The sequence below is a fragment of the Centruroides sculpturatus genome, unplaced genomic scaffold (genome assembly GCF_000671375.1).
Source record: "Centruroides sculpturatus isolate CEXI.00-Female unplaced genomic scaffold, Cexi_2.0 scaffold248, whole genome shotgun sequence".
Classification (NCBI taxonomy): domain Eukaryota; kingdom Metazoa; phylum Arthropoda; class Arachnida; order Scorpiones; family Buthidae; genus Centruroides; species Centruroides sculpturatus.
In genome coordinates, this window is record NW_019384437.1 from 216,596 (window position 1) to 238,965 (window position 22,370).

Sequence of the window (22,370 nt, forward strand, 5' to 3'; positions counted from 1 at the left end):
CCATCATCCGCTTCAACTGATAAATCTATCAGTTGGATTCTAAAATAGCTCACCTTTTCACTCTTTTCTATTAAATTTTATGATAAAGATCTAAACAAATTTATTTATTTTTCTATCTTTTCTGAATTAATCTTTGTTTATGGATAATGTTTAATTGAGGTCATTGGGTTAGCTGATTCCGAACAATCAATGAGCATTGGCTGCAAATCCGCCTAACTGTTTATAAATTTGATACAATTATATTGGAAAAGGAAGAAACAATTAATGTAATTTGTATTGATTTGTAAATTTTGCTTCCTCAACTTTTAGAAATATCATAACAAGAATTTTTTATGAATCTTCTATGATGTTTCTGTTATTGGGATTCCATTGCTTCAACAATATCATTTGAGTTTTAATTAGAATCTTAAAAGTATTTTAGAATGGTTTTATGCTAAGTAAAATAGCAAGAGATTTTTTATTATTTTAAAATATTGAACCAAACACAAAACCATCATATCGTGCAAAAGAATAATGTTAACTCTTATGTTCAATATGCTTTAAATAAAAAAGTTTTCATGTAATATTTTCGTTACATTTTGAACAAATGTTTGATTTTATACTCAAAATGAACAATTTGGTTTGCGCTATTAAGACAAACCGCTGGTCCATTGTTCGATTTTATTTAAATGACGGATCAGAGGACACAGTTGAATGTCCATCAACGGAAATCGAATCGGATACATCCGTTACGTCATTAGAGGGTGTCTGAGGTCAGGGTCACATCATTCACATGATCTCTTTCGATTTATATTAACTATGAAAACCGTATAATTAACCTGTCCAAAATATTGTAATATAATACAGTAAATTTACCTTTTAAGTAAGTTCAAAATTCGAAAAAACATTTCTAAATTATTAATTTTCAACTTGTAAAAGATCTTCTAGATTTACATATTTAAAATTGAGTCTTTTCATTCTGTCAGTTGTTGGAAGATTAGCTTGAATTTCTAATTTTGGCAATTCATCGATTTTCAAAGATAGATACGGACATCCTTTCGAAATGCAATAGCTCATCCAATTATCTACTTTTTTAATTTCTTCTGTGTTTGTAGACGTAAGCAATTTTTTTCGGATTTCTTCACGTTTATCAATTTCGATATTCTTCTCGCATTTAACCTTTTAAAAAAAATTCAAATGCGTACTCTTACATTTAAAACAAATAAGCTTAAGCTTAGAAAACTTACCTTTGCATAATTTAAGAAATGAAATTGGCTGAAAGAATTGCTACAGATGATTATTATTGATTGATCTGCAGTTTGGCACTGTATAGAATTTTTATTAATAAATATTTTTTCTGCATTTAGGAATTTCATTTGTAATTGTTGAAGTAGAGAAATACGATTGATATCCCAAATGAAAAGATGCTGCAAATTTGTTTAAATCTTGTATATTCATATTCAGAAAAATATTAAATAATTGATTAAAGAATTACCATATCTCTTGAAAGAGAAAAAAGAAAATCTTCTTTAAAATGTAAGCATGAAATTGCCGATTTATGTCCACGAAAAATATTTTCAGGAGTAGAAGCAACGCATGGATTCCATATTCTAATTAATCCATCCTTCGAGCCTGTGGCCAAGATAAAAGATCTTTCACAATAATCCAAGCATTGAACTCCCTGAAATAGGTTTTGTTTATTTACTCAATTATTCTGTAATGTAAAAGTTTTACACTACAAAATAAATGTGTCATATATTTTTCTTACTTTTCTTAATTTCATTACGTATGGACTGTTTTTCAAAAAAATACTCTGCACAACTATAGAACATTTTGATTCAGAACTGCATGTAATTAGTCTATCGATATTTTGTATGTAAACCAACTGATGTAACGGCTCTTCATGGTATTTATCGAGGCATTTGTATAAAACATGTTTTTTATGTTCCATAATATTCTAAGAAAGTTATTAATGACATTAAAATATATATAATTTTCTCAATTTGCTGCAAAATATATTTTCCATATGTTACCTTAAGTGAAATCCATTGAGTTTTCTCTTTTTGACAAATATCAAACATATAATTAGTTGGATCAAAAAATTTTAATAAATGTACAGATCCATTCAAATCTCCCCAGAATAAGTAAGAAACAGATTCTGGCATCTAAAACAAAGAAAAAATATTAACATTTTTTTTAAAATTCAAAAGATCATTCCAGGATCTATAGCGTGATTCTTGAAATAAATGTATCATACCTCTCTATCATAACAGTAAAATAAGCATGAAGGAATATATGACAAATCTAAAAATATTTAATTGTTAAAATGCGTAAAGTTTTACTTATATAAGTCTATTAAAATTACTTTACTTATATATATATAAAATTAAAACCTGTTACAACGTAAGATTCTAAATGAAAACTAGCAGAAATGTCTACGAAATGAAGACAACGATTTGTTGTAGCTATAACGTAAAATGTACAATTTTCCATCAGTACAACATCCGTTACAGTTCCTCTCTTTCCTTTCCATCTGTGATTATTGTACTTTCGCTGAATATCAATATTGTATGTCTTCTGGCATAAAAATGAAGAATCGTAGACACCAACTGTACCTATCTGTATATAAAAAGTCATAATTGGGTTTCTAAATGGAAAATAAACGTTAAGCAGACATACATTCTACCTTATTGAAAAGAAGATACAGAAACTGTGAAGAAGAAATCGGTAAAATGGAAACTAAACATTCATTCTGAAAGCAAATAATAAAATATTTTTAAAAATATGAATTGATCATTTAAAATATAATTATAAGAAAGTATTTACTTCAAACTTTTTCCAATTATATTTTTCATTTAATATATTTCCCGACACATCGAATTTTGTCTTATTTTCTAGAATATCGATGAAATTCTTCCATGTAATTTTCTTGATCAAATCCGATTCGTTATTGGCCTAATATCAATTAAGCAGAATAATTAAATATATGTTAAGCATTAAAACTCAAGTAACAATAACTGAACATACTTAATTAAGGCCGGATGACCGAACGGTCAAGGCTCTCTGAGGGACCCAGGTTCGAATCCGGACGGGTCGAAAAATCCCCAGGAATTTTTTGGGGATTGGTCTGATCGGATACGTCGACCCCCGAAAGCCTCCCCATTGTGGGTCTGGCCAAATCCATAATGGGCTTGCTAAATGAGGCCCACAGAGTAAAAAGAATAATAAAACAACCTACTTGATTAAATAATAATGTGGCTTCAGTTTCATACTTATCGGAAAGAACGTGACAAATGGCATTTTTGAATTCATTAATATTTAATTCTCCTACGGTGTCTCTAATAAAAATAAATCACATCAAGCAGATTAGTTTTTAAATAAGAATTTGAAATAAATTAAAATTTCTACCTTTCAAAAAAGAAAGATCGGAGTTCTTTTAACTTGGAGATTGTTAAAACATTTTTTAAACTTTGTTTTTCGCTGGCGTCATCCATTTTTATACAAAACTCTAAATGTAGATGCGACAAAAGATACGATTAGAAGATTATTATTATATTTTTTTATTTTGTTACCGCGTTGCCTGGAAACGATAAACAAATCTGCCATAATTTGATGCAAAATTATAAATTTTCATTTAAATAAACATTTAATATTTTCTTATATTTATAAATCTTAAATATTTTTTAAAACATATTTAAAATTAAAAGTTATGAAAATTTTTTTTCCTGTTTTGCGTTGATTTTTCGTAGTTATTATCTGGCAACGTTTAGTTTAATTCTAAAAGCGTTGCTTAGATACTCTTACAAACATCACGTTTTTTTCGCGAGTCACGTGATCGTTGTAAGCTACATTTTAAATTCTATGAAGTCTAGATGCACTTGCAAACTAATTATTATTAATTAGAATACTGCTTTAAGTAAAAGTATAAAATATTTTCTGTAGAAATTATTATTATTAATTTTTTTTTGTTTCTTTGTCATATTCATCTCTGCTTAAGAGATGAGAAGTCATATACCAAAAAAAAAAAGCTCAATTTTTCTTAAAAAATTAATTTATTATTTGTCTATATTTAATTTCATATGTTTAAATTTAAAATTATTCTAAATTACAGTATGTTAACTAAAAAACTCAGTTATTTTAATAATTGAAACATTAAATTATATTGTAGATGGCGCATTAAAAACATGGCGGCCTCCATAGAAGCGAGTCTTCCTCAGAAGAGATATTATAGACAGAGGGCTCATTCAAATCCAATAGCGGACCATTGCTTAATTTAGTAAGAATGTTTAATATTTTAATGTTATCTTTACAGTATAAAGTATAAATAATTATAAATCTTGATTCTTTAACTATAAATGACGATTGCTTACGCGCTTGAATTGAGCCCGTAAATCATCCAAAACAAAATATATTTGTTTTTATTTGGTCAGAATTTCTCAAAAATCAGGATAATGTATAACGCATCCAATCAATAATTGCTAACAATGTCTAATTTAATTTAAATGAACTACGTACAATTGTAACAAAATGATACAAAAACCATATCTTTAACAAACACATGCTTTACTAATGCAAAACAGCAATCGATGTTAACTAATCCTTGCCCTCTAGCGGACAAAGTACAGAGTTAAACCAAATAGTTCATTATTACAACAGTGGAAACTCTCGTGTACTGTACCGTAGTGGCGACAGCGCCAACTAGTGACATCTAGCGGTTTGAGGAAAAAACTAACACTGCAGACTGTAAAGTCTAACAAAACTTGCAAAAACGCAACGAAATAAATATTATCTTTTTGTCTTTATTTTATGATCTTAAAACATGAATTATAATTTTATTTAGTAAGAAACGTGGATGGATAGTGATTTAAAGGAAGGAATAATAGCAACGAAACAAATCAAATGTAATGAGTCAGATTTTTTAAATTAAAATCTGAGGTTTTAATATAATTTTATTAAATTGAAACAATTTTTTAAAATAAAACATTTTTACATTAAATTAAAACACATTGAACACAAATAAATCATGTATATCAAAACATGATAAATGGCACTTCTACATTGGAAGGTTCTTCTAGTTTTCTTTTTTTGGGGACTGCTTCTCATCGTGGTCTGTTTGGATTATAAATTAATAGTGAGGATACTAGTGTTGCCACCTTTTCAAAATCGCTGATCCAGACGGCAGGTGAGGTTTGTTTGAACAGAAGTTCCTGACACATGCACAATGTCATTTTGCAATGCGAAGAATAACGTGCAGTACATGCCAGTTCTAAATCAGTTACAGTTAGGGACTAGGGAGACTGGTAGGAGTAGCGTAACTAAATTAAGAAAAACAACTACAGATGACCTAGCTCTATCAAATATTGGAGACGTTTACGAATACAAATCGTACAAAAAAAAAAAAAAAAGAAAGAAAGAAAAGGTCAACAGGTTGTGCACGATATTTCTGGACAAAATTAGTAGTTCACCCGGACAGTGAGTCTATTCCCGGACTGTCCGGGTGAAAACCGGACAGGTGGTAACACTAGAGGGTACTTCACCAGGCCAGATCCTGTAACATATGTAAAACAAGTTTTTAGTCAAGTGCAGTGATAGAAAACTAAATAAAATCTGTGTGTGCACAATCAACGATAAGTTCAATATTAAATTGTAAACTTCTAATTTGGTGAAAGGAACAAAGAATAGGTAAAGAACACCATTAAATAATATTAAGTAAACAAATAATAAACAATTTTAAATACCCTTGGCTTAAGAGATTTTTGTTTCTGAAATCTTTTTCCGTAAAATGGTCATAACACACGATGTAATTTCTATTTAAATATTCTGCCTCTTTTGTTTCAAAATCTTGTCTAAATCGGACCTTCTGCTCTTAATAACCCACTGAGTGCCTCTGAAAATCAATATAAACACATATGTTGAATGATAACAATATTTTAAATGAGGAATGTTGATATAAATGAAAACAACGTAATTGCTTATTAATTTATTTACACTTGTTTGTTTAGGGAATCTGTAAAACGACTTGCAATCACTTTGTATCTTATAATTAAAGCAGCCATACATAGTGCAAATAACCCCTCTTCCAGCCATTCTAATTATTGTGAGATATAAAAATGTTCAAAACTATATTTATATTAATACCCAAAAACATCTCCTTATACATGCAGTATAAATGGAATGAAGTGTAGTTATCTCCTCAAACCACTAGATGGCAGGCTGAAGCTTGTCACCAGTTTTCAGCAGAAGTTTCCACTATTGTCATAATAAACTTTTGGTTAAACTTAATCTACTTGCACCTAATACGGTGGAGGTAGATGAATTGGCTTCAAGCGAGCTGAAATAAAACAGTAATTTGAAGGCTTACGAAAAACATTTGCTTTTTATTGTTGATGAATGAAATTCTGCTTACGAACTAAATAATTTCTTATATACCAAGAGGTACAAATGCAGCTCTGAATGAAGCAAGTGGGTCCTTATCAGAGTTGTAGATTGTGCTCGTAGGAGAAAAAAGTTGCAGGAACTGATGGTTTACATGTGGCCCTTCATGAGATAGGGGCCTCCACAAAATTTGCCTACGTGGAATATTGATGATCCTCAAATATTTTCTATATAGGATAAAATTTAAGTGAAAATTTCCTAAATTATTTCTCAAAACAATGCTAAAATCAACTGTTTTCATTTTACTAAAAATGGCTTAAAGTTCATAAAACATGAGAAATGCCATTGCCAAATACTTCTGGGATCTGATTGGAATCATGCTGTGTGCTATACAAAATGTTTTATGTTATTAATTAATAAGCAGCCTGGTTAGATATTCTAGTATTTATTAATAAAGAATAAAGAAACACCTGATTATTGCATCAGTCAACTATTTAAACTATGTTTACCAACATTGCATTCAGTCATTCCTGCCTTACAAATGGATTTGCCAGTGTTGCACTTCTAGGCTATCTCTTTATCCAGAGACATATTGAACAGTTTTGGTACCTGAGGCAAACCTCTTATTTGGTACCACTGATTCAATGTTGATTACAAAAAAATTCTATGGGCTTATTTTGGGGCCCTAAGACTGGCATCTAGGGCACATGTTCACCTTTGCTTTCCCCCTTAGTAATGCTGCTGTCTCTATCATTTATTCTAACTACCAATGTAAAAGGCAAAAAACTACTGTAAATTTACCTTCAACAAAGTCTTCGTCCATGTCCCTTGAGATGTCCTCTAGCTACTAGGTCAATGATGGCAAACCTTTTTGAGAAGTGGGTCAAATTTTGTTCATTATTTTTTTTAGTACTAGCTCGTGGGTCACTAAGTCAGTGGCATCACTTGGAAAGGAGGGGAGGATGATTAAAAACTACTATTTTTTGGTTCGCACTTTTAAAATTCACTAAAAAGTTTATGTTTCCTTTTTGTTTTACAACTTTTATTTTTGCAAGTGAAGAGCACAAAATAAAGGTTGACGTAAAAAAATTGATATCAATGGGGTGATACTATGAATTACCACACCAGGTGACACCATGTCCAGTCAGCAGTCGCTCCTGCAGTATTTGAATGAACAAGGAATAAAGAAAATCACATATATATTATGAAATATTATTTATTAATATATATAGTTACAGGTATGTGTATGTATAATAAAGTTGATAATAAAATTGAAGTATATTTAATAAGAAATCTGATGTTGTTTATTTTCAGATAGTTTCTTAATATTAGGTTCATATTCCATATTTATTAGTTTAACACAGTGTTTTTCCACCTTTTTGAATATGCGACCCCTTTACAAGTTAAAAAATTCTGGCGACCCCCCTAGGGCCATATTAAAACTATATCAGTGATTATAAAAACTATGTATTTAATTTTCTTTCTGTTGAGAAAAATTATTGTTGATTAAAACGAGAATTTGAGAAGAATTGACAATAACTTAAGACACACAATGTGTGAAACTTCCTTTTCATTATAACATTGGGCTCGGGATGCTGTTGACCTTTTTTTTTTTTTTTTTTTTAGGATGAGAATTTCCAACTTCTACTTTTCTACTTATTACTTACTTATTTTTTCAAGTCAGCTCAACACTTTTTACGGCTATCATTTTCTGCGGTGGCCCGTGCCCACCCGGGCCTATCTCTGGCTACACCCATCGTTGAGACCTGAATGTCGATCAAAAAACCAATTGTACTGTATAATAAACAGGTACAGCCTTCTCGCTGAAATTATAGTTTTTTGTAATGTAGTGTAGGACCTACAAACACTTGTCTTTTTCTTTTACCCGCGACCCCCCGTGTAAGACTTCACGATCCCCCTGGGGGTCGCGACCCACAGGTTGAAAAACACTGGTTTAACACATTTTGCAGTCAATTCATTTCCAAGTTTATTTCTATTGGTAGATTTTACAAAATTCATTGAAGAAAACAATTTTTCACATGAATATGTGGACCCAAACATCGTTAAAAGAGCATTAGCAAGTTTCTTCATTGATATAAAATTATTTGGTAAGAATCCCATATGTTTAATATAATATTTTCAATTTTTAGTGTGGGATCATTATTATCTGCACTACTTTCAAACATTTTTCCTTCTACTTTGGAAAGCAAGTTTTCAAATTTATTTTTCCATACTATGCTGCTTTGAAATTCAACTAATTACATTTCTAAATCATGGATACCTAACCACATAAATTCAGTTAACTCCATTGTTTCGAATTCTGTTTTGTATGGATATAAAATAAAGTGAAATGTATCTGCATCGGGCCTTCAGACTGTTTTTTTTTTTTTTTTTATAAATTTGACATTAGATATATATACATTATTTTTTTAATATTTTTGATTGTCTGTTCTCTCTTTTATGATATAAAAAATAAGTTCATAAAAATCAATGTGTGGGTCATTTAAAATGCCTGCATGGGCCAGTGCCTGACCCGCTGGTCATAGGTTTGTCATCACTGTACTAGGTGATGCCTCTGGATGTTCAGTACTAGATGGGGTGAGGTTGCTGGGACCCAACTCAGCTAGGTTCTGGCAATCAATGACAAAGATGCCTGATGATGTCTGAAAAATCACATATTCCATGTTTTACATCTGCAAGTATCCATTGGTCGAATGCACTACATACACATACTGCACTCACTAAGTAAGTCATCATCCACTCTCTGCTGTTATTGTCCTTGTGTGTAGGAGTGTAGGACCTTCAAAATATGGCTTGTTGAATGGCAGATGATCTACAGGCATTCTGATTATGAGGAGTTGGAGGCCCTTGTGAGTGGGATCTAGATATATGGCCATGATGTTCCCAAAAAAAAAAAAAAAATGCTTGAATTGTGACAGTGGTGTTAGCAATTTGGACAGGAATGCATTCTGTAGACATAAGTGCAGGTTTATACCTTACATGCTCAACTCTGTTCAGAACAACTTAATGGATTTCTTCAGCCAGTAATTTTGATTCTTGATGTTCTGAGTGTGGGCCTCAGAATCATCAATGTCAACAAATCTGCACAAAAAATTCAAATTTCAATAATGCCACTTCATTTATTTCAGTTAATACTGAAAGTTGCAACTGTTCCTTATTTCTGAGCCTCACTGGTTGTGGTTTTTGAGTTTATGATTCGAGAAGCCCAAAGCCATACAACTTTGATATTGGATTGAACTGTTAGAAACTATTGTTGTTCCTAGAGCAATGTATCTGACCATATGTCATCACAGAATTTGTTGGCTCTTGTTCTTTACCCAAAATATGAGAAAGTACAATGTAAATCTCTTTGATTCTACAGTTCTATATATTGCTGCAACTGCACCAGGATCTGTATGTTGTTGCATGCTGTGCAATTGCATTTGTGTAATGCATGCAACAATTGCTTTTCTGAACAGTAATTTGCCTACTGCTGAGGTGCACATTGCAACATCATTCATCATTTCCTCCATCTTTCTCATATAATTGTGTATATGATGTCTCTGATTATTGCAGATTAGGATTTATTCTGTAGAACCAATAACTTAAATGTCTGTTGAAAAACTTTAATTTGATTGAACTTGATCAACTGCCATCAAAATGTAGTGTTGTAGTAGTACTGCCTGTGTATTGATTACAGATGCCAATAGCAAACAGAAATGCAGAGCTTCTCAAACAGGTTGCAATATAATTGGCAAATTTTCAATGATTGGACAGAGATGACACTGTACGGGATAATCTGTACAGATTATCCCGTACAGATAATCTGTAGATATTGACAATTGATTAATGTTAAATGATTTTGAAGATCAATGATGCCTGCTGGATCACTCATAGGATTTTGCATAGCAACTGCAAGCCACAACATCATTCATAAAAGTTGGTGCTAGAGCAGTGAAAGATTCAAACTGTACAGTAGAGTCCGTACAATGCAGGGGATTCATTATGCATTATAGGAAATCGCATTATTGAAACCTGCATTATCACACAATTTATGAAAGTTTAAACCTTGGCCTGTAAGTTGAAAAAAACGTATACCTCTGATCAACAAAATTTGAGGGTGTTGCTTGCTTTATTTGCGTGTTGTATGGGGCTCTACTGTACAGTCTAGCTGAATATGTTAACAATGGAAGATAATTAAGACAAAGCAATCATATATTTACATCAGCTCTTGCACAATCTTTCACTAAATCTATCATTGTGCAGCTGATTCCATGCTCTCAATGCTTGAAGTGTATGATCAACATATGAAATGAAGTTGACAAAGTAGCATAATGAAGTCCAACACAATCAGCCTGAAATGGCAATTAATAATTATTAGCTTATGTCATGTTGAAGAAAGTTAAATGATAGAATAGATTGCTCCTTGAAAGAACCAAGTTATTGCTTAGTTTAGAAATGTACAAGTGCAGTTTAGTATTACAACAAATGGTACTTGTAAAAATATATGAATTACCTCAGTATTGAGAGCCAGATGGTATGAAAATTGGTTAAATCTATATAATGGTAAAGTTTTTATGTGGCTGCTTCAGTAAGAAGGTGGTCTTAAATTCATAGGATGTTAAATTGGAAAATTGTTGGGATCTAGGTGGGAGATTCTGCCTGTCACAAGCAAAAGGTATTTGACTTGTATTTGTCTATGAAGATGGACGAATGACTAGCCATGGATTAGGTTTATAAAACTTTGATAGTAGGAGTCACAATCATGAACCTGTTTCTGCAGTTGTGTGTGTTACAGATGACAAAACTGGAAGTGAGAGGAGATGAAAATGCTCTAATAGAAATCATTTTAGTGAAATGAAAACTGGTTGACACACATCTCAAATATAACTTTCACCATTATCCTCATTCATGATAACTTTATATCTTATTTAGATATTTATCTTTGATTTAGATTAATAATAATATACTTGTATATAATAATGAAACAATACAAAAATAATTCTTATTTTCTTTTATTCATTTTATAAAAATCAGTGAAATGATAAAATTTTTCATACTTTTATAGTCCTCCTTCTCCAGAATGCATGGATTGGTCTTCTTACTTTCCAACATATTTTACATCTGAAAATAAGGAAAATTCAAAGAAAATTGAATTTGCAGATGTTGGATGTGGTTATGGAGGTTTACTAGGTAGAAATATTAATTTAATTTACAGCACTTATTATTGATTTAGAAATTATATTTTAATTTGGAGAAATATTTTCATATTCAAAAATCAAGACAATACAAATCCTACAATGAAAGGTCAATGTTGAGATAATTTTTTAATGTATAATTTTTAATAGTGTTTTATTGGTCAATTTATAAAGTTTTTTGCTTCAAGTCACCTATTGTTTAGTCCCTGAATGGAGTGAAAATGATTTAAAGGACTTGAACATTGTTTGTATTGTCTTGATTTTCAAATGTGAAAATAATCCTGGGCTCATGTATAATTATATTTTATTAAAAATATTTTATATTTATTTTATCATGGAGTTAACTTAGTCTGTTCATTTTTTTAGTGAACTTGTCTACTATTTATCCTGATGTGTTAATGGTAGGACTAGAAATCAGAGTTAAAGTGTCTGATTATGTTCAAGATCGCATTAAAGCCCTCAGATTGCAACATCCAGGACAATACAATAACATTACATGTTTGAGAACAAATGCTATGAAATATCTACCAAATTATTTTTATAAAGGGCAGGTGAGATATAACTGTTATTAATTTAATCATTATACATTTATAACAGAATATTTATAATATATACCAGTAAAAATATTAATTGCTGAAGAATAATGATCAGTGCTGCCATTTCTAGGGTAATTTCAACTTTTTAGGGTAATGTTTAGGGTAGTCTTATATTTAGGGTAAATCTAGGGTAAAACTGCCCTGTGATCTGATGCTATTACCCATTGTGCCACAAGTTTCACCGGAAAAAGTTTTAGCCTAAAATCATTCTGTTTTCCCCTATAACTGGAGGGTTTTAGGATAGGACAACAGAAGCTAAAGGAATAAAGCTGATTGGTGGTTTCATTTGAATCTTCAAAACGAATTTTAAAATGCAAATACAGTGGGTGATCGGATAACGAACACTTTTGCGAAAGATTTTTATGTTCGGACAACGAACACCCCACAGAACAAACACAAGAAGAAACGATGTAAAATAATGAATACCAATTGGTCTTTCCTTGTCTTTGGACAACAATTCAAAACTTTTCGGAGTGTGGGAGATGTCAACATCGACGCTCAAGCTGGTATATACCGATTGGATAGTATTCCTCCGAACTTTGAAACTCTCCCTTGTAATTTCAGTCTTTTTTTTCTGACAAAACAATTCTGTTATGTATTCACGAGACTGTCAGGCACTCATTAAGTTTTGCGTCTGTTTTTCTTTTTGAAAGGTGAGAGTATAATAGCAAAGGTAGAGAGTGGGCAGAAGATGCCTAATGTTGCTGGGCAGTATGGCGTGAACAGGTCTACAGTAGGCCACAGTTCAATCTTATTTAAGAAAAATACTGTATAATCAAGAAGACTCAAGCAGCTAAAGGAGTAACAAAAATCACATCTGAGAAATAAAGAACATCGAAGAGTTCGTAATGGAACCTGAAACGGATCTGACGACAGAAGAACGCCAAGAACTCTTGAATGAAGAACACCAAGAAACTCGGCGAGATATGTTTTCTTCTGAAAAAGAGGATTAATGCCGATATCTGTTATTAAAGATCCTTTGAAGAAGTGGGAGGATGTCAGAACAACGATCTTAGAATGGCATCCAAACCAGGTTGAGGCTTGGGGATTTCTACAATCGCAATGCTATTAATTACTTACGAAAAATCCTGAAGAAGAGAGAAAAGCAATCGCTATTAGACAGATTCTTTAACTTTTTCAAACAGAAAAACATGACTAATAAAAATGCAAGACTGTGTATGTATGTATTTTTATTATAACATATAAATAAACGTAGTAAGAAAGTATATATTTTTTTATTTTTGGGGTCTCCAGAATGAATTAATTAAATTCCCATTAAAACCTATGGTAAATCGATAATCTGTTAACAAACAATTCAGATAGCGAACAAAGTCTTGGAACGGATTATGTTTGTTAACCGATCACCCACTGTATATATGTAAATGAATTTTTAAAATTGGTCATTTACATATTAAAGTTTGTTTGAAATCATGTTTGAATGGCTTATTTATTTTTTTATCTTCAGCTAAGATATACAACACATGCTGAAAGTGAATTAATTAAAATTAAGTTCAAATAACTGCATTCATTAGACTTATGAATATATTTTATGATTATTTAAAGACCAGGCAAGATTTATCTCGTTTGTCAAATTGGTATTACCAAACTAAAACATCAATTATCTCCATATCAGGTGTAAATTAATACGTCTGATAAAGCCTAAAAATCCTAAGACATTTTAGTTATTAAGATTTTTAAAAACAATGAATTAAGAATTGTTATGATTATTATTTCATGATAATAGTACAGGGATCTGTGTCGTAGAATCATTTGTCTTATTTTTTTTATCCGAGCATGAGCTTGAGCTCGGAGAGTTTTCTCAATTTACAGTAATCTAGGGTAAAATGAAGGCACTGTCCAGGTAGTTCCACCAGAAGCAGATGGCAGCACTTATAATGGTAATGGATATTTCAAGTAATTTGACTGTCTTTATCACATTTCAAAGTGTGGTTTCAATTAAAAGCATGATTTTAAGTTGTTATAAAATCAGTCAAATTATACAAGTAATTTAACTAATATAAGTTATATTTTATTAAAAATATTGACTAGAAAGTTTTAAATTTATGATAAAAATATTTTAAGAAATGTTTTTAAAATTGATATTCTAAAAATTCATACAAAAAAAATATAATTTTTAACTTAAAAGTTGTTATACGTAATTTATTTATGTTGCAATCATATTATTTGAAATATCATGTATGAAAGATTGAATTTAAACAAATAAAATAAATATTTTATGAATCATTTAGAATTTTTAGTATCAGTTGTTTTCTATACACTTATTTAACTAATACTATACTACTACTAAGTTCCTTTAACTAAATATGAATAGTTATGGTGTTTATTTGGTGTATATTTATATAACTTTCACATTTATAATATACAAAATCAGAATGTATAATTTAAAATATGAAAACAAAGATATTCAAATTTACAATTTAAAAGTTTTATTGAAAATCTTTATCAAAATGTATGAAAATTGCCAATTAGTTCTACAGTTTGTAAGACTTTTATAATACTTTTTTCAAATAAAAGATTCAAAAACTAGGAAAAAAAAGTACAGCATAAAATATAGGACAACATTTTATGCTGTATATGAATTCAAGTCATATTGAAGAACCATAGAATTTAAAATTTTTTAGAAGTAATTTGATAATACATATTTTTTTTAATCCTATATATAATACTTAACATTAAAAACAAAGACTTAAAAAAGATATTTGATCCAAAAAGAAAAAAATAGGCTAAATAAAACTGCAGGTAAATGGATAATTCTACACAATGATGAACTAAGAAAAGTAAATAATGACAGCATACTTCAAGCAGTAAAGAAAAGAAAACTCATATGAACTGGACATGCACCTTGCACCAATTAAGAAAGGTATATTTTCCAAATATTAAAATAGCAAGTAGAAAGACCTCCATTACAATAGGAATATGGAATTAAAAACTACATCAAACCAGTTGGAAAAGAGGAGATTAGTTGGATCAATCTCAAAATAGAGAAGCCTTGAGTGTAGTTTATGCTGGTCATAGGTCTTGTGGTCCAAGTACCATGGAATGAGTGAGTGAGTGAGTATTTATCAACTAAACTATAATTTTTTGTCATATAAAAATAATATTCGGACCATGTATTCTTATAGAGAAAATTCTTAAATTATATTTTGGACATGCATTTCATATTTTAAATTAAAATCTGAAAAATATACAAATGAAAATTTATTTTAAAACATACAAATTTTATTTTGTAAATTTTGCTTGCTTTTAATTGTTAAAGTTCCTTGTGGCTTTATACATTTTCAGTCTCCCTATTTATATGCAATAATGTCATTGTTTGGGTAAAATATATTATTAATATTGAATATTTTTTATCCTATTTCTTTTTTAATCAGGAATTTTAAAGTATATAAACATTATTAAATTTAATATTTCTTTCTTTTAGTTATCAAAGATGTTTTTTTTATTTCCGGATCCACATTTTAAAAGACAGAAGCATAAATGGAGAATAATTAGTCCACAATTATTAGCAGAATATGCATACGTTTTAAGAATTGGGGTAAGATTTTAATTAAATCATATTACAGTGGAACCCCGGTTAACGAACTTAATCCGTTCCGCAACTCCGTTCGTTAACTGAATTGTTCGTTAACCGAAGCAATTTTTCCCATAGAAATTAATGCAAATGCAATTAATCTATTCTAGTCTCCGAAATTTTTGTCATTTTATTTGTAATATACAGTAATTTTCTTTGATGAAAATGTAGGAAAACGTAGTATCTATCATTACAGCAACAAACATGTAAACTTTGTTTAATAAAATAGCACTGTACATACCTTCGTTTGTTGTAGTTGGTGGCAGAAAAGTGGAGATATACGAACCTTAATGCTTAGAAGGGGAATCCCCTCCAAAAAAATAACGGGTAGCACTTCATCGGAAGATTCTTCGAGTCGAAGTCTCTTTCGGTAAAAAAAACCCACCAGTGGCTAAGTGGTCTTCGTACCTTGAACACGGGGAGTTCGTTCGTGGGTTCGCACCTCGCTCAGACGGGCTGGCCACGTGGAGTTTTCCGGGATTTCTCCACGTCTGTAACGCCTAAATAGGGGCCAGTTTCCCTTAAAAACACCTCCCAGAAGGCATTCCCCCTAGGCAGATCGCCCAAGTGTTGCGTTGCCATAACTTAACAAACAAACAAACTCTTTCCGTAAGGAACAAGAAATTGATCTAAAGTTGATTGTCTTACTCTTTTAATCAAAATTTTTCTCAAATGCGATAGCGCATTGTCGTTTATATTGCGTTGTCGTTTTCTATTGCCACTATGACTTTTTTCTTTCTTGGATGCCATATTGATTAAATATATAAATCACAAAACTGAAAAAAGAAGTATAGCACAAACACTCGGAAAAGCAATGCTTAACTCGCGCATGCCTAACACCAACTAAAATTTGACACAAAATACCGTTACGTTCGTTATTCGAATTTTGTTCGTTATCCGAGACAAAATTTTTGCAAAATAAAAGTTCGTTAACCGATTTGGTCGTTAACCGATTTGGTCGTTAACCAGGACGTTCGTTAACCGGGGTTCCACTGTATTATTAATATTTAATCTGTACAATATATAGACAATTTATGTTCCTTTAAATTGGAGTTAGTAAAGCATAATCTGCAAAATTTTCTAATGTTCAACAGAACTTAGTAATCTGTATGGATAACAGCATAATGATAAAGTTTTAATCAAAATTTGACCTTAATATCATAACTTATATATGAATTTATTAAAGTAACATAAAACAGTTTAAATTTAGAAAGCTGTTTTTTATCTTTCAAATAAAATAAATCTAAAATTGTAATTAGACTATCTGTGATAGATTATAATTATCATTTGAAATAGTTCACAGAAATAAAATTTTTATTGTATTTGTGATAAAATAGTTTATCGTATATATAAATTATATATTAATCTAGAATTTTTTTATGAATTTATTTGTTATAATAATATATTTGCAAATACAATTTGTAAAGAAAATAAGCCATCTCTTGTCTTATGAAGCAGCTGAATATGTAATGAACTAAATTGTTGTACTGCGTGATCATAGAGTACCACTATTCAATGTAGTATGATGACATTTCAATGTTTGCAGTGATACTATTTGTAAATGCTGTTTAACATAAGCTAAATAACAGAAGAACAGTTCAAAATTTTTTTATTTCAATAATTCAGTATTTCAATATTTGATTATCAGTAATTATTCTGATTTAACATTGTTCATCGTGATATTAAGTGAATGTAGATATCTTAATGGATAGTACATCAAGATATCTAAGTGAAAGTAAATTTTTGTTTATTTAGCTTTTCTTAAGATTCAATATAGAATAGTTGAATAAATAGTAAAGAATTTCTTTAGTAGGAAGAAATTTGAGAAAGTTGAATTCAATTAATTTTGAATCGAACAAATGAAAACTATACAGGTATACCTCGCCTTACGTCGGTAATTGGTTCCAGCAAAACGACGTAAGTCGAGGTATGCCTGTATATCAAATATCTCAAATACAATGTTAAGATGATCAAAATTCATCTATTATGGTTAGATGTTGAAATTATTTAATGTACTCATAGTCTATATATCAATTACAAAATATTTTGTATTTACAGGGCATAGCATATACAATTACAGATGTTAAAGATTTGAATGAATGGATGGTAGAACACTTTGTTAAACATCCTCTGTTTGAGAGGCCATATAATTAGGCTATAGAGAAAAGGGGAAAACAATCAGAGATAACAAAAATGTTTAAATTTAATAGACAAACAGTTACTAATATCTGTGTACAGAATATTGAAAGAGAAATGATTTCACTGAAAAAGGGAAAAGGTTGTGGATGATTCGCCGCCGAAGCAGAAAATCAACATTCAAAGCAATGTTGCAAAGATGTTTATTACTTTGTCCAAAAACTGGCATTGTCGATTACCATTTTCTTTCTATTTGGCATGCTGTTTACCACTTTCTGATAAATGTTGGTGCTGCTAAATCTTTCTCACATCTCGCAAAAGGCTTCACACAGTTCTTCCGGGGTGGAAGCATTAAATGGCTCTCTTGCCATCTCCCCCACAGATGTTCAATGGGGTTTAGATGGCTCCCTTTCCTGGCCAGTTTAAGACGTCGATGTTGTTTTGACGTTCCAGCCAGTTTCTGGCCAATCTGGCTGTGTGAATTGGGGAGCGATCATGAACAAACGGGGCTTTTATAATGGGGTCCAACCATTGGAGAGAAGGTAAAAAATTGCCCTCTAAGATGTTGATGTATTTGGCTGCTGTAAGATTGCCATTTATTCGAACCAAGGAACTGGGTCCAGATGCAGACATCCATGCCCATACTCCTGAGAAACAAAAGAAAAAATTACTTAAAAGCATGAAAAACATGGTATAATTATAAATATCATGAATGCAATTAAGTTTTAATGCTTGTGTTACTGCATTGGTTATATGCTAATACTTACAGCAAATTTTATAAGTGCTTTCATTTGAACTACAGTACTTATAAACAGTTCATATTAAACTATTGAAAACAATCTGATGATGTTTTAAATGTTATGAAGATAATTAATAAGATAATATATTTGTATTTTTGTAATATTGTAAGACAAGTATCAAATAATTAAGAGCAATACCTCACACATTATCATCTACTACTTTGTAATTTAGTGATTAAATCGAATCTTCAGAGAAGGAATACGACGAATACGGAGTATAAATGGTTGGTCATTATACAATGAAATACCTCACNTATTAATATTAAATTTACAAAATTTAATAATTAGAATAAATTTACAAATTAAGCATGATGCCAGTCTATGGTTATTTTAGCAGTGTGTTGAAAATTTATTTTTGCCTCTATTATGTATAAACTTTGGCATACATTTTTATTACATATAACAAACTCTTATATCACATTGCTTTCAAAGTTAGCTCTTTCTGCACTTGTACAATTCTGCCATTGTCAATACCACTTTTCAAAGATACCTAAAAAGCAATTTTTGTGAAATCTTTAATTATCACTTGCAATTGGAATCTGCAACTCTTCAATTTCTCTCATCTTAGGAAACAGATAAAAGTCTGAGGGCTTTATCATGGGTGTAATAAGATAGTTGACCAAATAGATGATTTCCTATTTGATGACCAGGAATAATGAATAGAAGCCAAGGGTATAAGTCAAGTAGAGCAACTAGTCATTGAATATATTAAAAAAAATACATGTGTTACTGTAGGTATTTATTTTGAACATGGTCATCTGTAAATACTTATACTGTTAATGAAATAAAGCCAAAAATACACCAAACTTTTATCATGTATAAAGTGTTCCAAATTTAATCTTATCTAATATATTTTTATATATTAAATATTACCAAAGATTTAGAGTATATTCAGAGTATACATGTTGGTTAACTTTAAGTACATTTCAAATTCCTTATTATGTAATTTATGTTTGTTAAATTAAAAAACTTTTCAATTAGAATGTTATTTACATCAAGTGGATCTGAGAAATTCTCAAAATCTTAATCATTCTACAATTATTTTCTGGCTCCTTAAATGTTTTGATCATAATTATGGAAAAAATCTTTAGTGATCTGATATGAAAGATTTTGAATAGTAATAAAAATAAAAGCAAAAATTCAATAGTTTTATAGCAATTTTTAAAATTATATTAAAAGACCAAAAACATAGAAGAGTATTATCTTTATTATCAAAACAAAATTAGGTTAAATCTGATCTAAATCTTTATATATCTTGGTAGTGTGGATTAAAACATTATTTCCTATTCATGTTGGAAGACTTTTATATAGGAGTTTTACTTTCATTGAAGTGTATTTAAGACTGACTGCATAGTACATATTTTGATTTAAGATCAAAATCAGTAACACTGTATTTCAAATCTTGCAGTTAAAATTACAAAACAACCACAGTAGAGCATCGATTTTCCGAATCAATTGGGGACTGGGGTTGTCCGGATAACTGATTTATGTATGAAAAAATAGTTTAACGTATCCGATGTTGAAATTTTTCTCCATTGCGTGTTGCTTCGCGTTGAATTTTCGTCGATGTTAAGCCTAACAAAGACTATTGTATCGTTAAAAATTATTTTTTTATTTTGTACAAACAAAATAAATATATTGAAAAATATAAAAATAATAAAAAATTATACTTCAGATGTTAATTTAATATCAAAAACGTAAAAAAAAGGAGGGTGTTCTATATAAGACATAAAAGTAGTTGCGCCACAGCACTGGCAAAAATTTAAATTTGCCGACTGGAATTCTTTCGGATGATTGACTTTTGGAAAATCGACACTCTACTGTATTCATTAATTAATAATAATAATAGTTTAGTCATTAGAAAACAGAATTCTATATACATACATAGTCCAAATCAAAATTTTAGAGGTATGTGCTGTATGGTTGCTTGTTTTACTTGTTATGAATTAACATAAATGAGCAATGGAGAATTTTTTTAATGCAAACAGTTTGTGAAAAATCATAATGGTCTAGATTGGATTCATTTCACAGCCCTTGTGTTGACAGGATATTTTGCCAAACATAAATCAAATAAATTGTATGCTAGGTTATCATAACTATAAAGAATTCAGATTATTTATTCTTTTATTTTTAGAAAGAAGATTTAGTTGTTCAACAATTGTTCGACAGCACAGAAGAAGGTAAAAAAGTAACTCGAAACTGTGGAGAAAAATATCTTGCTGTATTCCGAAGAGTCAAAGATCCTTTTGGTTGAAGGACTATATCAATATTCTTCAATGAGTAAATTTAACCCCGTGGAGGTTGTGGTGTCAAAATTATGGAGTGAGGTCACAGTGTAAGATACATCAATAAAAAATTGCTTTAAAATGTGTTGATTGTCAAAAGTTTAAATGAAAAACATTTATAACATTTCTAATCAAAATGTTAATTTTTTTAATTATGAAAAGAAATATTAATTTTTAACAGAATTTAATAAAAAAATTACAGAAATAAATTGAAGTAAAACCTACAATAACTGCTATAATATACTTCTTGTGTAGGTTAAAATGTATAAGCAAACTGTATAATGGCCTCTTTTATTTCTAGACTTATCACACCATCATCAGACACAAGACAATGTGATAAGTCTAGAAACAAGAGGCCATTATACAGCTCTTATACTGCAATAACTGATTTAAAATAGCCTGTAGTCAATATTCTCAGTTTATGAATGTTTTAGTTGATAATGTGAGAATACTGAATATGATAAATGCATTAATAAGCTAACATAAGAAACAGACTAATTTCATCAGAAATTTCTTCAGTATCAGAATATTATTTTCAAATTCAAAAATCAAATTTTTATCATCTGACTGAAGTAACAGCTGCTATAATTCTTCAACATCTCCTCATTGTCAATTCAATATGTGAAATTTTCCATTTTCAGACAAAACTGAAAAACATCTTTAAAAAAATACAGCAGTGAGTTTCTTAACTTTCCTGGCAACATTTAAAATTCTGGTGGCAGCACCTGTTATATTTTATTAAAAAGCTTATTATATTTTTATTTATTATAGCTTAATTTTGAGAGTAGGGATGGGTTTTATAAAAAAATGTAAATGCTAATAACAAGTAAAATCATTAGTCTGACCCTACTTTAGATATGACACTCGATCATCACTATTTCCTCATCCCATTGACCTTTAACTACCAAAATTTAATTGCATCATCACCTAATACACAAACCTCCCTGCAAAATTTCAGAAATTTTCAACAAAAAGCACACAAGTTATTAAGCTTCAAAGAGGATTAACAAAATTGTGCTCCCCACAAACATTCATGCATACAGAAAAAAAACCCAGATTTTTTGCATTTTAAGGTCTAGAGTCTAAAAATGTAAATCTTGGGGGCATTTTTTGACTGATTGCTATACTTCCTGTGTTATAACAGCCAGGAAAGTAATGTTTTAAAAATTATTCTAAATGTATCTATGATATCAACCACAACCTTCAAATGATTAAGTGAAAAGTGATATACAGTAATTACAAATTAAGTGATAAATTAACAAAAAAAAATGAATACAGTGGTACCTCAGGATACGAAATTAATCCGTTCTGAAACTGAGATCGTATCATGAAAATGTCGTAAGGTGAATCATTTTTCCCCATACAATTACATGTAAAACCAAATAATTCATTCCAACACGAAAAAAAAA

At 30.1% G+C, this 22,370-nt stretch overlaps 2 protein-coding genes and 1 long non-coding RNA gene across 3 annotated transcripts; 1 reads left to right on the top strand and 2 right to left on the bottom strand.

The window, feature by feature from the left end:
* Positions 1-897: 897 nt before the first annotated feature.
* LOC111619991 lies at positions 898-1,827 on the bottom strand. Its single transcript, XM_023361834.1, has 4 exons — positions 1,748-1,827; positions 1,475-1,660; positions 1,227-1,406; positions 898-1,158 (listed from the first exon to the last, which is right to left on the bottom strand). The coding sequence occupies exons 1-4, from the start codon at positions 1,760-1,762 to the stop codon at positions 898-900; spliced, it is 642 nt and encodes a 213-aa protein (XP_023217602.1). The 5' UTR covers positions 1,763-1,827.
* Positions 1,828-2,238: 411 nt separating this feature from the next.
* Positions 2,239-2,798, bottom strand: LOC111619969. The gene is made up of 3 exons (XR_002755847.1): positions 2,666-2,798; positions 2,373-2,598; positions 2,239-2,283 (listed from the first exon to the last, which is right to left on the bottom strand). It is a non-coding gene; the product is annotated as an uncharacterized LOC111619969 (long non-coding RNA).
* A 1,085-nt stretch (positions 2,799-3,883) lies between these two features.
* Positions 3,884-17,894, top strand: LOC111619992 (tRNA (guanine-N(7)-)-methyltransferase-like). Its single transcript, XM_023361835.1, has 6 exons — positions 3,884-3,901; positions 4,148-4,255; positions 11,423-11,547; positions 11,919-12,103; positions 15,591-15,704; positions 17,799-17,894. Exons 2-6 carry the CDS (start codon positions 4,164-4,166, stop codon positions 17,892-17,894), a joined length of 612 nt encoding a protein of 203 aa, XP_023217603.1. The 5' UTR covers positions 3,884-3,901; positions 4,148-4,163.
* Positions 17,895-22,370: the final 4,476 nt, after the last annotated feature.